This window comes from Micromesistius poutassou, assembly GCF_964030765.1.
Source record: "Micromesistius poutassou genome assembly, chromosome: 7".
Lineage (NCBI taxonomy): Eukaryota > Metazoa > Chordata > Actinopteri > Gadiformes > Gadidae > Micromesistius > Micromesistius poutassou.
Window position 1 is genome coordinate 13,311,790 of NC_140277.1, and position 15,813 is coordinate 13,327,602.

Below are 15,813 nucleotides of genomic sequence, written 5' to 3' on the forward strand. Positions count from 1 at the left end.
TTCTGTAATGGGAGCATCGTTTGATAGAGGCAGTCGGTCAACAGATTAAATACGCTACCAAACACATGAGGTAGCACTTTTTGATAGGGTAGCATGATTCTATAGACTCTGATACTGTATTATAACGTCTTTAACGGAGAATTAAGAGGTACAGTATGTATATTTTACACCAATACTACACCGCGGATCAATAGTGTCGTCATGCGCATGCGCAGAACCACTAGGTAGCAAAATCTGACAAGGGAGCAGAAATTGGCAGAACACCGCCAATACCCTTATGGTAGGGCGGGGTTTAAGCCTGACGGCGCTGGCCACGGCAGCTAAGCATCATGATCTCATAGCAGCCCGACACAATGTAGCCTGCTAATAAATCCAAGGAAAAAGAAGAACGCGACACAATGAACAAAGAGCAAGCAACAATGTAGAACGTCCAAGAAGGAAAAACTTTTGCACGACATTTTCTTCAATAAACAAATCTTTCGCCGTTGTCCAGAAATAGGCCTACCTTGCGGGTACTTACTTGTTATCCCCCTGTCGCAATGACCAATCAACGGACGGCGTGTGTAGCTCAAACTTGCAGGGACCCTATGCCGGGTCACGCCCACTCTTGGCCGTGCAAACGCAAACCCGTGTCGCACCTTTGCAGACTGAACCGACCCGCACCCTTTTGTGGAAATGCGCCATAAAGGCCCCGACACACCAACCAGTTGATCGGTCGTCGGTAGAAAAGGCAGTCGGACCGATTTGGTCATGTCGATGTCGCCGATTCCACATGTGCAATCGGCTGAAAAGATCACTGACGGCTTGAAAAAGATCCCCGATGGCTTTGCCTTTGACGACGGCCGATCGCACAGCACACACAGAACAGACTCAGGTCACCGAGCCACCGTGCCACTGTCGTACCTCGTCCTAGTGTTTATTATGGTCTGTTGGCAATCCCTCATCGGGACCCAGGTTTTGTTTAGTAGGATTTCATACTTTCACTCCATTGCAGTCACTGCTGTTGCCACAGGTCAATGCAGGTCTGCAGAATAAAAACAACACAAAGAAACTGGTCATGTAGGCCTATGCATAATGATTAAATGTATGATAAACATCCATCAAGTAATGTGTAAAATCCATGTGAAAAACATAGCTAGAGAAACAGCCTAAGGTGACCCCAGAATTTGCCTCGCCGTCCCCTCTGCACAGTGGGTTTTTAGACTATGGGTTGACATATGCTCATAAAGTATGTCTCAATGATTGGCCTCATCATCACCAGTCAACTTTAATGGTGCAGATGGAGCTAAGCATTCTGCTCTTTTACCTCCTGCTCAACAAATTAGTGCTACTGCTCGTCTCCACAAGGTTATAGCGAACGAGCAATAGGAAGAAAAGAAAATGTGGGACTTTTTTTTGGAACGCACCCTGCAAGTTGTCAAGACTCTGTGAATCACCCCTTTTCAGAAGTCGCATAGTGTCCATCACACCACATCTTAAGAGAGACATCTGGGACTGTAGCGGAAGCTGCTTGACAGACGACTCTTATGATTGAAGCTGATCCAACACTCACACAGACACACGCACACAAACACACACACACACACACACACACACGCAGCCGTCTGCTGGGGTAAGGACCTCTGTGCTCAGGGGAATAATTAAAAGTTCACAGACGGTCACAAGAAGTTTGTGATTTCGCTCTGTCCAATTAACCAGGTTGTCAACACGTTTTATGGGGATATGTTGACACCATGGGCAGTGTTCCTTTACACACTATAAATAGGAAGCCCAACTATAAGACACGATGAGAAGCCCAGACAAGGTCCCAAATTAACGTGAGACAGCTGTACTCCCTCAAAATAAAACCCTTGCAATATGGAACAATCATTTCCCAACAATATGGTGGTGTGATACTTTCTTCACAGTATTCATTATATTTAATAATCCAGCTAAGTAGGCCTCATGGTGTGAATATGGATCAGATGACGCAAAGATGAACCCCCTCCTCCTCCTTGTGTGCGTGTGTGTAGATAAATAGATAAAATGATCGATCGATAGTTACCTTTGGATCTTACTTAAATATAGTAGTTATTAGCTGAAGAAAGGTAAACGCTGTTTAAAAACATTGAGGATTAACCATTTCTGTGTGTAACAGATGTTTAACATTTACTTTGATATCGTGTATAAATGTGTGAGGTTGGTATTAGTTTACATGTCATGCTTGAAAAGATTTTGCTACCCTATTGTCAAAATTAATTGGAAAACCGCGTTGTCATTTCAAATAAACAGTGAAGGCCCCAGATAATACAAGGCAGGTCTACCGTTCCTGACGATAACATTTAATTACACATTTTGATAACAGCACGTCTGTAAGTAATCTTTGTAATCACTATGTAAAAAAATGTAAATGTAAAAACTAATGTAATATGTAATCTATGTAATCACTAGCTTCACGTGACTAGTATTACTCCTCTTGTAGTTCTGTCCCCCATAATGTTTTTACTATGTTGTGTTTACTTATTTTTGTATTGTACTGTATATGTTTCTGTACGCAAGTTTTTACTACCATTACCTTGTTTAACAACCTGCCCAGGGACTAAAGATGAAAATTAGCCTATGGCTAACTCTGGCCCATTTACACTTCATGTGAAAACTAATGCGTTGATTAATGTGCACTGTCCCTGTTAAATAAACAAATAAATAAATCAGCACCAGGGTAAATCCATTTTGCAATAACTACATGACCTAAGACCCTGCATCGACCATATACAGAAAGTCTTCCTTTGTATAAAATGTCTTCACTGCTAGGCTCTAGCCCAAGAGGGGTGTCAGGAGTTGAATCTTCTTCCTCCAACAACTATCTGCAATTCACCCAAAAAAGAAGGGCATATCTGAAAACGGAGGACCCATTTAACCAGTACATCCATTACCCGCTAAGTGAAGACTCTTTAGAAAAACGCATGAATACTGGGTCTAAAAAGTGCCAGCTTTGTCAAATGTCAAGCTCTGCCAGATATTAAATATCAAACCTCTCTTGCTGACACTCGGCTTGCTGGGCAGAGTCATACACTTCATTATATCATTGTATAAATCCTCAGTGCACAGCCAAGCCCGGCTTTTAATAAAACAGTTAATTCCAAAAGTGTGCTGCGATGCATGTCAATTTCTTGCTCCCTTAGTATTGGATATGGGCTGGGATCTGACATACTCAAGACACCAGAGGAAAAAGCTCCATCCGTTTGAAGCATGTTTATCAACACATCCTCTTCCATAAAATGAAATCCCCATGTTCATTAGCAGAAAATACACAGGACTCAAAACATTATCCAACAGGCTTAAGGGTGAGAGTTTTATAACCTTCCATCAACTACTTTATAAAAAGGTTTTAAGGGAGAAGCTACAGAACGGTGCTATTTTATACCAATGTCACGAGAGCGTGACAGCGAAAAAGCAAAATCGGCCAAATGGTGAACATATGGAAATGACTTGTCATCATTTGCTAACCATATATCTGAGGCTAAACGGCATGGGGCCGTCACAAAGCCAATTTCCCACTGAAAAAACGGTCCGCTTTCATCTCTCCCCTCACCTCTCCCCACTTAGCTGCCAACCAGCCACGGTGGCGGCGTTTCTGGGACAGACCGAGGAAAAAGACTCGTTATGGACCAAAGACCGAATCCTTGGAGGTAGGGTTTCTGTGTGTGGCGACCGGGCGAGAGACACCTCTTTAAAACCGGCATGATCAGCAGAATAAGAACTGCAGAGGATACCGTCAGCACACTGGTTTAACAGCTCAAAGACGGTGCGGACGTGGAAAGTTTTAAGACAGAACTCCCCGAGAAAATCCCACGAAAGAAAAATAATAGGGTGTACACTTTAGGCAGAGTATTCAACTTTAATAGTATGATGTAGGGACCGAAAGACATAACAAAAAACAATACAAAAACAAGCAATTTTGAAACCACTGTGGCGGCATCGGTTAAGACTAGTACGATCCGTGTCTGATTCAATGTCCTCATCCATCCTGGAAGTAGGCGTCCAGGTCCTCCGTCATCTCGGCCAGAGCTTGGGGGTTGAGGGGCTGCTTGGTGGCCGCGTCTGGAGCCCTCTGTGGGGCCTCGGCCTCTCGCTTCACCTCCTTGCCCCCACCGCCCAGCAGCCTCTGGCTCTCCAGGAAGTACTGGTTGGGGTGATTGAGTGAGAAGCCAGAGTCCTCGATCTGCACCGCGAAAACAGACAGAAAAACACCACAAACTAAGTTCAGCTGGGAGAGAGAGAGAGAAAACCTGCTTGCGAGGGGGGGCGGGCGTGGGAGGGGAGAAAATCAGTGGTTTGGATCTCAGACATGTTCAGGCAAACAGTGGAGGAGAGTTCAGGGCTGTTTGTGTTTCCACAGCGCTCCTTCCTACGAGGGATGTCTATATATACTTTGAGTCACTGCGACAAACAGCGGTTGAGCTCACTCGGCTCCGACCGATATTGTCCAGGAAAGATGATGGTGCTTTAGGAGATCCTTAGGAGACGTCTGTGTGCCATTCTCTGTTCTGTTCCAAAGAGAACGTCTGGAACAGAACACGAACGCAAGCCAACTTTCAGCTTGTGACCTTTATTTTTGTAAAAAATAAATAAAAAATATATTATTAAGAGTTATTGGATTACTGGTAACTCTGCTAGATTTGTACAAATTAAATTCACTGGCAAAAGCTAAAGGGTAAAGAGGAAACGGCCCTGTATATTCAAGGACTGTTACAGCCGAATGGTGAGGAAGCAGTAACCTTACACACACAAACACTGCCACGGTATACATTCAATGAACACAAGATGGAATGGAATTGTACAAGACTATTCATGGTGGTGATTGTCAGATTTATGAGCTACTATTTGACTATAATTTGTTGGGAATGACATACAATATATCTGTCAGCTATGAGTGGGCGAAATGCGCTGTGAGAACAAATGCTTCAAGTTAACTTGGATTTGATCGGTTTTTGATTCAAGACTTTTCCTGGCTCATTTCTGACCAATCAGGCCTCTATTCCCCGAGTGGTTCGGGGAATCCATCTTGGCTGTCAATCACAGGTGCGTGAATTTTACACTACTCAATGGTGGAGAAGCGTAGGAAGGTATGGAGCATACGATTCTTTCATAGGATGGCCGATAAGAGAGGCCCTTACGTTGTGCGTCAACTCAAAGTACTTCTGGCAGGCCAGCTGGTAGTGCATTCCCTTCACCAGGTCCAGGATCTGGGTGACAAAACAAAAGACAAAAAACCAACAAGAGAGTCATTAATTCATATGGAAACCAGCCTTGTGTTCCTTACTTATATATACCCTGGCTCAAGAGTACGACCATTTATCATGTGGATGCGAGGTAATTCATTCCTAGGTCGCAGTGGTGCCAGTAAAGTATATAATTAAAAAAACAAAACAATTAAAAACTATGAAATATATATTTATATACTAATTATTCATATACGTGTCATAGTGGCAATGAGCCAATATGTACCGTTTTAAAAAGGGGATGTCGCAATGGAGAAATTTAAATTTAAGTGGAATAACGCGTCAAAAAACGTGTATTGTGCTGTGTGGAGGAAGTCAGTGGCTTTGGGATCCACTCTTGGTCTGAGTGCGCCTCTGTTTGGGCAGAGCCTCAATGTGAAGCGGGGTCACACACCAGCCGAGCCGCACAGCGTCGCGTCCGGCAACAACCTGACTAGTGATCGACAAATAGATCGCAAATATCGACCGATATATCGGCTGGCCAGTATTATTGGCCGATATTTGCGTGTATCGGCATCGGCCAATTTATTTTTGCCGATTTCTTTTTTTAATTATTATTATTTGAAATATTTTTTGATTTTTTGATTTACAGACAGTTCAATAAATATATATATATTTTTTTATTGAGACTTGTAACATTTGTTATCATCATTGGGTAATTTTTATGATGTAAATTGAGGGAGCAAAAGCAGTATCAGCTCAAGAAAATCTGTATCGGCCTTCGGCTAAGGCTGATGAAAAAAAAAAATCGGTATCGGCCCTAAAAAAAAATCCATATGGGTCGATCCCTAGTCCTGTCGTACAAGGTCAACACAAGTCTGGAGATTAGATTAAGGTCTTGTTCTATGGTTAATAAAGTGAGTGGTAATGGAAGGCGCTGCGATGTGCGCTGGTGTTTGAGCAGTGCCTGAAGGTATAGCGCTGCTTTGATCATAATACGAAAAAACGGGTTTGGTACATTGTGCAAAGTTTGATGAAATTGCACAGCAGCACTAGAGCCTGTGAAGAAATGCACTGTTCTGACGACTACGACACCCTATATGCAATTAAAACATCTGCCAACTTATATAGTGTGAGGGAATCTCACACTGTATGAATCCGAATATGATCAGGACATTTCCACGTCTAATAAAAAGGGGTGTGACAAAATTTGTTGTTAGGGTGCCACCAAATGAAAAAGTCACCAGTAGAAAGAGACCTGAATACATTTCTGTATGTGCAGAGGACTTCAAATACTCTTGACTTTAAAATTACCATACAAGTGAAAACATGGTTAACCAGTATCATTTTGTGATAAACTACATCTAAACCCTTGTTTTTGTGCAAGGGCAGTCACAGAGTGGGTCCATTTCCAAACACCGCTAGTAGATTTCTTAACTCAATCTACCTGCGTGTCGCGCCCTACTCGTGATTGAAAATGCATCGGTTGCATGATGAAAGTAGCGTCAACACACACACACACACCACACACACACACACACACACACACACACACACACACACACACACACACACACACACACACACACACACACACACACACACACACACACACACACACACACACACACACACACACACACAGTCTCTTGGGGTTTTCATTCCTGCTCAGAGCCAGCGCCTGGCCTCTGGCCAGCAGTGTGGCAGTGGCTGCTTCACAGAGCCCATGTTATGCTTGTTAATCCGTTCACAGCGAGCGGGTTCACACCAACTTAACTCCCTCGCTCCCAATTTGTCTACCTACTTGCCAGTCTGCAGGCTGAGGGAGTGACGTGGTAAGAAAGAGGCCGAGACGGAGAGAGAGTGAATGAGTGAGTGAGTGAGTGAGAGAGAGCGGCAGCGCTACGCAGCGCTACGTTTGGAAGGTGGTACATGACAGAGATGGGGGGGGAGGATGCCATTGATTTAATCTGATGGCAGACCTGCCAGCTCGGGCGTAGCTGTGCTCCTGAATTAGCAAGATGCCCTCCGTCTCGACGCCTTTCTTGACTCAGAGGTAAATCAACATTTAAACGTAAACAAACATCTTGTCAGAGAATGATTTATGCTAAATCTGTTCTGACCAGATGTTTGCTTAGCTGCTCTTCAGAAAAAATAAGGTAACGAATGCACAAAAGGGAAAGTTGTCAAATCATGAATTATGTATTGGGCTTCTTCCTTGACTGTTATCTGCAATACGTTAAAACCATGAACAGGTGTAGATCAGAAATGCCCTGCCAAAAGGATTTTCATGATGTTTGTTAGTTACACAAGACAAAATGGGAAATGCGATGATGGTGTCGCGTGATATGAATTCCAATTAGGAGCGCGTAATAAACATTAGCATTTATAGAAGACAAGAGAGACCATGCCTGCCCTGGCTTCCTGGCTCCAGTTAAAAGGGAAGCAAGATCACAAAAACTCAAACTTGTGATGCAGCGCCACGGGAAACCAAATCAAACCCACGCAACACACTCGAAGGAACCTCAAAGAAAAGGCCTGACCTAAGGTTGACATACAAGGACACGAGACTGACAGATACATAAAGATATGAAGCCAGACGGGTGGGAGACACCTACCTGAGCGATGCCACTGGGGGAAACCTTATAGGACTGAAGCTTCTGTTTCAGAAGCTCCGGGTCGCTGTGACGGAACGGACATCCTAGACAGAAAACATGACAACCAGTCAGTGACAACACCAATAACCATCCACCGCCATGAAACCTTGAGATATCACCGCACAGGTCACACACGTATGTATGGGGGGCACGCTGACCTCGTCCCACAGCTGAAAAAAACAACTTTCTTTTTTATTATAATTTTTTAAAAATAGGGCTGTAGAGGCCGTGCAGGTGGTCATGTGATACAGATGTGTCGACGTTGATTTTTTTTGCAGGTGGCTGTGGGTCGTTAGCGGTAGTGGCTGCACCTGAGGGCTGCAGGACTGTTCAGGTGGCTGGATCGGCCATAGATTAATAAACATGGACGCCATATTGACTGTGGCGACCCGACGCTGCGTCTCCGCCATATTGAAGAGGTCAAGACTTGCTTGTAAACAAATACAAGAACGGGAGGGCTGCAGTTTTTCTGCATAAAAATCACTATAACGTTACGTTACATTTCTCAACCGATTGCAATGATTTGTTTGATGGTATATACTTTATATAAAATTTACTCCACGTAATTCTAAAACCCTGGAATTAATTGTACAGGTTTATTTTTGTCAACCTGTGAGCCCAGTTGTAACAACGTTTTGGAGGGCAAACCCTGCACACAAACAAAACATCCCAACAGACAACACTTTTTGATTTGGTGTTCACTGGATATGGATTCACTAACAGACAGTTAAAAAAAAACAAAAAAAACATGTTTTTCTCATCTATATTTCAGTGGCGGGGTTAACTGCTACAAACGGTCTGTACACACAGCGGTGGACGGAGGCTCGCTCACCGTGGTGGTCGCCCTGGCTGGGTGCGTTGGACAGGATCACCTTCATGCAGCTGTAGGGCGTGTAGTCGGTACGCTTGCCCTCCTTGCCGAACATGTGGCGGATGCTGTAGGCGTACTGTTTGTCAAACTACGGAAGGAAGAAACAAAGAAAGCAGAGGTTTGAGAAACACTCCTTGCGAACGCCCGGGACTTGGTGGTTCGGCTGAAGACGGGGATTGACATTCGGTGCGTCGGTGTGGAAGGAGTCACATCGGGGGACTAAAGGCTCAGTAAGGGTTCCACGTCGACACAACGTAAGGGGGTTTGCGGACCCGTTACGTCCTTGTGGACCCTCCTTGCGTCCACCGCAAGGGCCTGACGTGCGCCTCGGATGTGCAAACACTAGGGATGTTCGCAGCTAGTCGTTGCTAAGCCTGGTAGTTCACACCAGAAGTACTAGTCGGTAAAACTATTTTTTACTCTCAATAACAATCAAGAAAGCGCGCCATGCACTTTCAATAGAAATATGCAGTTAAGAATCAGACCATGGGCCTAATTATCCACCATCCTCCAATTTCATAATTTATTTTTCTGATTAACCATTCTCAACAGTGCTTTTGTCTTCAGCCCAGTCGGTAACCGATCTGGAACCCGTCCGTTAAAGCACGCCAAATGCAATGATTGACATCACAAAATGGAAAAGGATTTCTTTATAAAAACATTACATCAAGAACAAAACCTACACTTCACATTCAGCTCTTACAAAACAATGTTTGATCCGATCACGTTTGGCCTCTCAAGATTGTTCAATGCTCACTATGGACATAAATATAGGACATATTGAACCCCTTTGTGTAGTGGAAGTGGCACCATACAATAATTTCGTTTTTTTCGACAGAGCACATTTTCTACCCCATGGTATAGAAGGATACACAATGTCAGGAAAAGTTTTGCAGCATTTTAAAACCATTAAAGAATGAATCTCAAGCATAATCTGACTGAACTGACACTGTTCATGGATGCATTATATTAAAGGTCCCATGGCATGAAATTTTCACTTTATGAGGTTTTCTAAAATTAATTCCCCTAGCCTGCCTATGGTCCCCCAGTAGCTAGAAATGGTGTTAGGTGTAAAATGAGCACTAGGTATCCTGCTCTGCCTTTGAAAAAACAAAGCTCAGACGCGCCGATTTGGAGTTAGGGTTAGTCGTCATAAGGGGCCAGGTTACCTCCCCTTTCTCTGCTTTTTCCGCCCAGAGAATTTGGCCCACCAATGAGACAATGAGCTACGGCCGTGCGAGCACCGTGTGTGTGTGTGTGTGTGTGTGTGTGTGTGTGTGTGTGTGTGTGTGTGTGTGTGAATACACACACTGTAACGCAAGTGTTGTACACTTCTTTGTTATTTGGATAACCGTTCTGCTGTTGGTGTTATGGCGCATAACACGCAACACAATAAGGCAAGCTTGCATTTGGTGTAAAGACTAGACTGCGTCGGGTTCTCTGACGTCTCTGGTATTTCCACAACAAGACTCGTAGTGGGGGTTATCTCAGCCATGGTTGAGAAGGAATTGAGGGGAAAGGAACTTTGGCTTTGACTGCCTGAAGTACATGAACCGCAACATGGAGGAGAAAGGGATTGTTGCCCGCGACTGTCTCCCGCCGGAGCCCGCTGCCGAGGCACCACCGCCACGAGGCACCACTGCCGCGGGGCGGTGGTGCCTCGGCAGCGAGCAGCAAGGCTCCGGCGGGAGACAATCACGGTAGAGCTTAGATCGGGCCCAGAAAATCAAGCCCGACTCTACCCGAGCCTGTGCACGTTCTGTCCGAGCCCGGCCCGACCCGACACATTAACTGTAATTATGAGCCCGAGGCCGATTTCAACCCAACAATTTTTTTAATGCATGGGCTGTTATATCTGACGTTCTCAAATAAAATTCGGAGTTGTTTAAACTACAGAAATCTGTTTAGAATTATCTTAATGAATAATGCAACAAGGACAAAGCATGTGCGCTGTTTGTTTATTCAGAACAACAATGATGAACACACAGACAATGAACAAGAATGAACTAGATATTTAAACAAGGTTTTATAATAGGCTAAATAATTATTTTAAACAAAATAAATATTTTTAAAGATATTACAAAACGTAGTGCAAAAAACGGCTAAAGTGCAAAAACACAGAGTCGACGGGTCAAGGCTACAATAATGACAATCCAATACCAAAAAAAATGAACAAAATGAACAAACTAACGTCGGATTAGACTAAATGTCTTATTAAACTGGGCAGGTTCAAACAGTCCAGGTTGATGGGCCCGTCAGTTCTGATGGTAGCCTCCTGCCTGAGCCTGTAGATGAATTGTTGGGGGATTGATTAGGCCAAGGCTATATGCTGCCTGCTATAGATAAATGTAACCATTATATAATAGCATATTAATCACAAAGCAATAGCCTACTTACATGGTTCTACATGTTGTCATGCAAGAACAAGATTGCGTCCACAGTTGCTGGTTTCAGAGCGGTCCTTCTCTGCTCTATCGTTCGGCCAGCTGCGCTGAACACCCGCTTGCTGCTGCTGCTGCTTGCTGGAATGCAGAGGACGGATCTTGCCAGCCTGGCTAGTTTTGGGTACAGCAATCCATTGACTTTCCACCATTTCAGTAGCTCCCTGTCGTCATCCATGGCACGCCTCGGTGAAATGTACATGGCCACTTCATCATCATCTGGTTCGTTATCATCCTCTTGGTTCTCCCACTCGGAGAACAAAGTCGGGGTCTCTCCTGGGCCTTGCTGCTGGTGGTTCAGCCGCTGGTGGTTCAGCCGCTGCAGCATCTTCCTCCACAGGCAAGAGTAGGGTGCGAACGTGGGCATATACTTCGGATATCTCTGCAGGGGACATCATCCTCAGTTTGTTGAACTTGGGCCAGAGGAAAAGAGCAACTTTGTGAGTCATGATATATATATATATATATTTTTTTTTTTAAGAAAGAGACGTGTCAAAGGCTTGCTGCGGAGAGTCTGTGGGAGAGGGCTGGCAATGTCTCTTCAGTTTCTCAAACCAGAGGCAGACCAGATTTATGGTTGCATATTTGTCGCCCTCCAACTCTCTGGGCACTATAGAATGGCTCCAAAAAGGTCCAGGACCAGAAAGCTCAATACATCAGGAGCAATATTCTTGATTCCATGCTCGCAATCTCACCGCGGGTCTCCAGCTTCTCCCGTAGCTCTGGGTATATGTCCTGCACTGACTGACTGACTCACTGTGAGATCAACTGTGCTAAGTTTTTTTGCTGTCGTAGGCTAGCAGTGTGCCGCACTTAATGCACTGGACAAAGCCGACACACATGTTGTCTTCACTGCCCACGACTTGCTTGAAGTGGTTCCATACCTCAGACCTTCCTCCAGACTTGCTCAACGTCGATTCCCCTGATTTTATTTTATCCTTTATGTCTCCAAGCTCCATGTTGCACTTTAGCTGCACAGCACCGTTGATTATGAGTGTGATGAGTGCGAGACGCGAGTGGAGGAGACACGTGTGCTGCAACATGTGTGGCGTCTTTTTATTTTTATTTTACTTTTTTACTTTGTGCCAGTTACTCTGCTAAATATCTATATATATATAGGCCTATAATATTTATGTTTATGGCATAGCTTTCTCCTCAGATTAGGCCAATAAAGCAATGATTTAAAAAATATATATGAAAACACACAAACGCTTGATCAAAGGCCCGGCCCGACCCGGCCCGAGGGTAGTGGTGGGAAATAACCCGGCCTGCGGGTCGGGTCTGGCTCGGGCAGAGAATCTAAACTCTAAATCATGGTCAACAATCGCGGGCAACAATCCCTTTCTCCTCCATGTTGTGGTTCAGTCGACTTCAGATTGATGTGGAAGTGGAAGAACCAGAGACGAACCCGACGCAGTCGTTTGAGATGAGATTCATAATATCGTCTGGAGGCGCACACAGCTTTTTGCCGTGATAATATATATGACATGATATAGATATCTATGTATAATATAGAGCTCCAGGACTCCCGCCGGAGCACCCGGATTGTTCTATAATATCTACAGAACACGGCCAAAAGCGGTGTGCACCTTGCCATTGCGATACATCCACTGTAAACACTAGCGCATGGTACCGTGGCCGCAAGCTGCTCAGGGCCACACCCCCACCCTCCACCTTGACCCGCCTCTAAAAAACGGCCCGTTTGTGGAAAGCTCATCGTGGGACTGGCTTGTAGTGGCTGTAATTCTGTACCAAGGCTGAATTTCATGAACGTCTTCAAGTACTGTATTAAGGGCCCACTAACAGCTATATAAAAAGTAGCATGCCATGGGATCTTTAAGAACGGTATATTATTTTAGTCTATATTAAAGTTTGTAAGGCAAAAATAATATAAGGAATCATCGATTCATTGATATATACATAAATATATATATAAAAAAATATAGTATAGGATTTGACGATCAGTTGACAATTGTATCTGGCCTGATGAATCACATTAGACTATGCTAGATCTTAGTCGAGGACACCCAATAAATAGATGAACAAATCAATAAATAAAAATCTACTATTTCTAATGTATTGGATGATGATGTGAAATGTTTTGAAACTGTCCTATGCCCCGGCCATACTCCTTAAGCTGGACTGGCTGCCTGTAGAGATGGCTGACTAGACGCAGGCTGATGGGAGCAGGGACAGCAGTGAAGAGGGCTTTCTGGAGTTACATCACAGATCCCCCCCACCACACCCCCAAAAGCTAGGCGATGGCCACTGAGAAATAGGACACAATCAAAGGGGGATTATAAAGGGTGTGTGTGTGTGTGTGTGTGTGTGTGTGTGTGTGTGTGTGTGTGTGTGTGTGTGTGTGTGTGTGTGTGTGTGTGTGTGTGTGTGTGTGTGTGTGTGTGTGTGTGTGTTTGGGAATAGCCTCTTGGACACAGACCATGGTGTGTCTGATGTGGTACTAAACCCCAATTTCACATCCACCAAATTTTAAAAGGGGTCTTTCAGCACCATCAAAAGACACGTGTGGTTTACAACCACTTCTGGTAGTCATGGTGAGACCTTATTAGTACACCGCTTCGTTAAAGGCCCATTATTATCCTTAATAACGTTCTTAAGCTGCGCGGGGCCGCCATTGTACTGTACCAGCGGTGCACTCTGCTAATCTTTTTTAGCAGAGGTTTTTCTTTCTACTCCGGTGGAAAAACCTTTCTTCGACCTGTGAAAAACATTGAATAAACGAGGAGTGACATTTCGCCAACAAGACTGCATAGTAGGGGTGGGAATCTCTTGGCACCTCACGATTCGATTCTGATTCAGAGGTCAATGATTCGATGATAAAACGATTATCGATGCATTTCAATTAAACTTTGCTAATCACTTCCTACTTGAGTTTGCTAATCACTTCCTACTTGTGTGATGATCATTAAAGACAATCAACAGATGAATTACATGATCTAATATTTTATATTAGATAAAGTCGGTTCTCTGCGCAGAGAACCCGCAAGCAGAAATTCGTTTTCTGTAGCGCTCTGCAGCAGGTGAACTAATTTAATTTAAAAAAAAAATATATATATATATATATATTTTTTTTTTTCTTTATTAAATTTGTTTCAGATTATTCATTTTTCTGCATCAAGACGGAATCGCTCTAGAGAGAATCGCGATGCATCGAAGAATCGATTATTTTTCCCACCCCTACTGCATAGTAGTCTGTCTTGCTTTATCAACAGGGTCTTCCCAAAATAAAAGCTCCATCACGCTTCAATACCCAATCACTGGCCACATTTACAACACCATCACCATCACCACCACATAAAACAATGTTCCCTCGCGATTGCTTCTACACTGCTGCTCTAATGCATGCCTCTTCATCCAAGAACAATTTGTTTCAACTCAGTGCCCTACGCTCCAGTGTTTCATTTACATCACATGTTGTTGCCCAACGATAATCTATGCTGGTCAAAACACCTTGTAATTGTGTTATGTGGTCCACTGGCTATTCCAAATTCCCCGTCTTAACTGTGCCATGTGGATTCATGCATTTCACTTTTTTTCTGGTAAGCCAGTTACATTTAATTCTAGGGAGGTAAACCTCACTGCCTTCTCTCTCTCTTCATTATGCCAATGCAACCACGCTTTTGAGGTTAAGGTTTCTCAAGAGGGCAAAAGGGGCCGGATTGAAACTTCCATCACATGTAAAATTAGCAACAAGCGGACCGGCAATTGGTCTGGATGACAGAGATGTCCGTGAAAAGCAGTTAGGGCTTCACAAAACATTTCACATAATGATCCACTCTGAAAGCACGTACGCCGGCTCACGCAAAACACAGTGGAGGGAGGAAATCTTAAGTGGGTGACATATTGAGTTTAATACGCAAAACATTCAAGAAAGTGGAAGAAAAGCAGTGCTACTCCTTACGGTAGTGATGCTTGGCATGTCTGCCAACCAATTATTGGATTTGGCTCACTATCTCTTGGTTCATCTAATGCACACAGTTGGTCGGACATTCATGGATTCATTAACTGCCCTGTTAAAGGTAGAGTAGGCAATTATATGAGAAGGTATTTTCTATAAATCCTGAGGGCAATCAATAAATCAAATTCTCTGAAAAAATGTAAAAAATCTCCGGTATCTGGCCATCAAAAGCTGTAATAAACTCATCCAATCATTTTAATCGGCCCACTGTGCATCCTTGTACCGCTTGGCCTTGGGCCTTATTTAAACAAACCTTGCAACGTCTCCTAGCTGCTGAGGGCAGGACCTGGAGCAAACTCCATGAGGTAGCCCGGCGCAATCATTTATCGGCTGTTTGCGTGACATTGATTTGGAAGGTAAGGTTTCCGAAATGTCACATTATCGAGTGTGGCACAGTGCCAGCGGTGCACAGCAATGTGCACATTGACTCAAACACTGTAAACAATAAGTAACAGTGGTGCGGTTTTAAGAGTCAGCTCTGGCGAAGGCACCTTTCCAATTTACCTCCTGCCTCCCTCCCTTGCAATGAAACATGACGTTGTTAAAGGTTAGGGGTCGACGCTGGGACACGTCCTGGAGACGTGAAGGACTTGTGGATTTATGCAACACAGGGCAGTGTGGCATTCATAGTGATGGTATATTGTACTATGCATACTATTAACCT

The 15,813-nt window shown here is 44.0% G+C and overlaps 1 protein-coding gene across 1 annotated transcript in view; it reads right to left on the bottom strand.

Annotated features, from left to right (window-relative positions):
- Window positions 1-3,863: 3,863 nt before the first annotated feature.
- The window catches only part of prim2 (DNA primase subunit 2), a 28,404-nt gene continuing 16,454 nt past the window's right edge, over window positions 3,864-15,813 (bottom strand). Inside the window, exons 12-15 of the mRNA XM_084470366.1 lie at window positions 8,691-8,817; window positions 7,820-7,902; window positions 5,157-5,225; window positions 3,864-4,201 (exon numbers count right to left, since the gene is read on the bottom strand). Coding sequence (XP_084326492.1) covers window positions 3,998-4,201; window positions 5,157-5,225; window positions 7,820-7,902; window positions 8,691-8,817 — 483 coding nt within the window. The 3' untranslated portion in view covers window positions 3,864-3,997. The remainder of the gene's footprint in view (window positions 4,202-5,156; window positions 5,226-7,819; window positions 7,903-8,690; window positions 8,818-15,813) is intronic.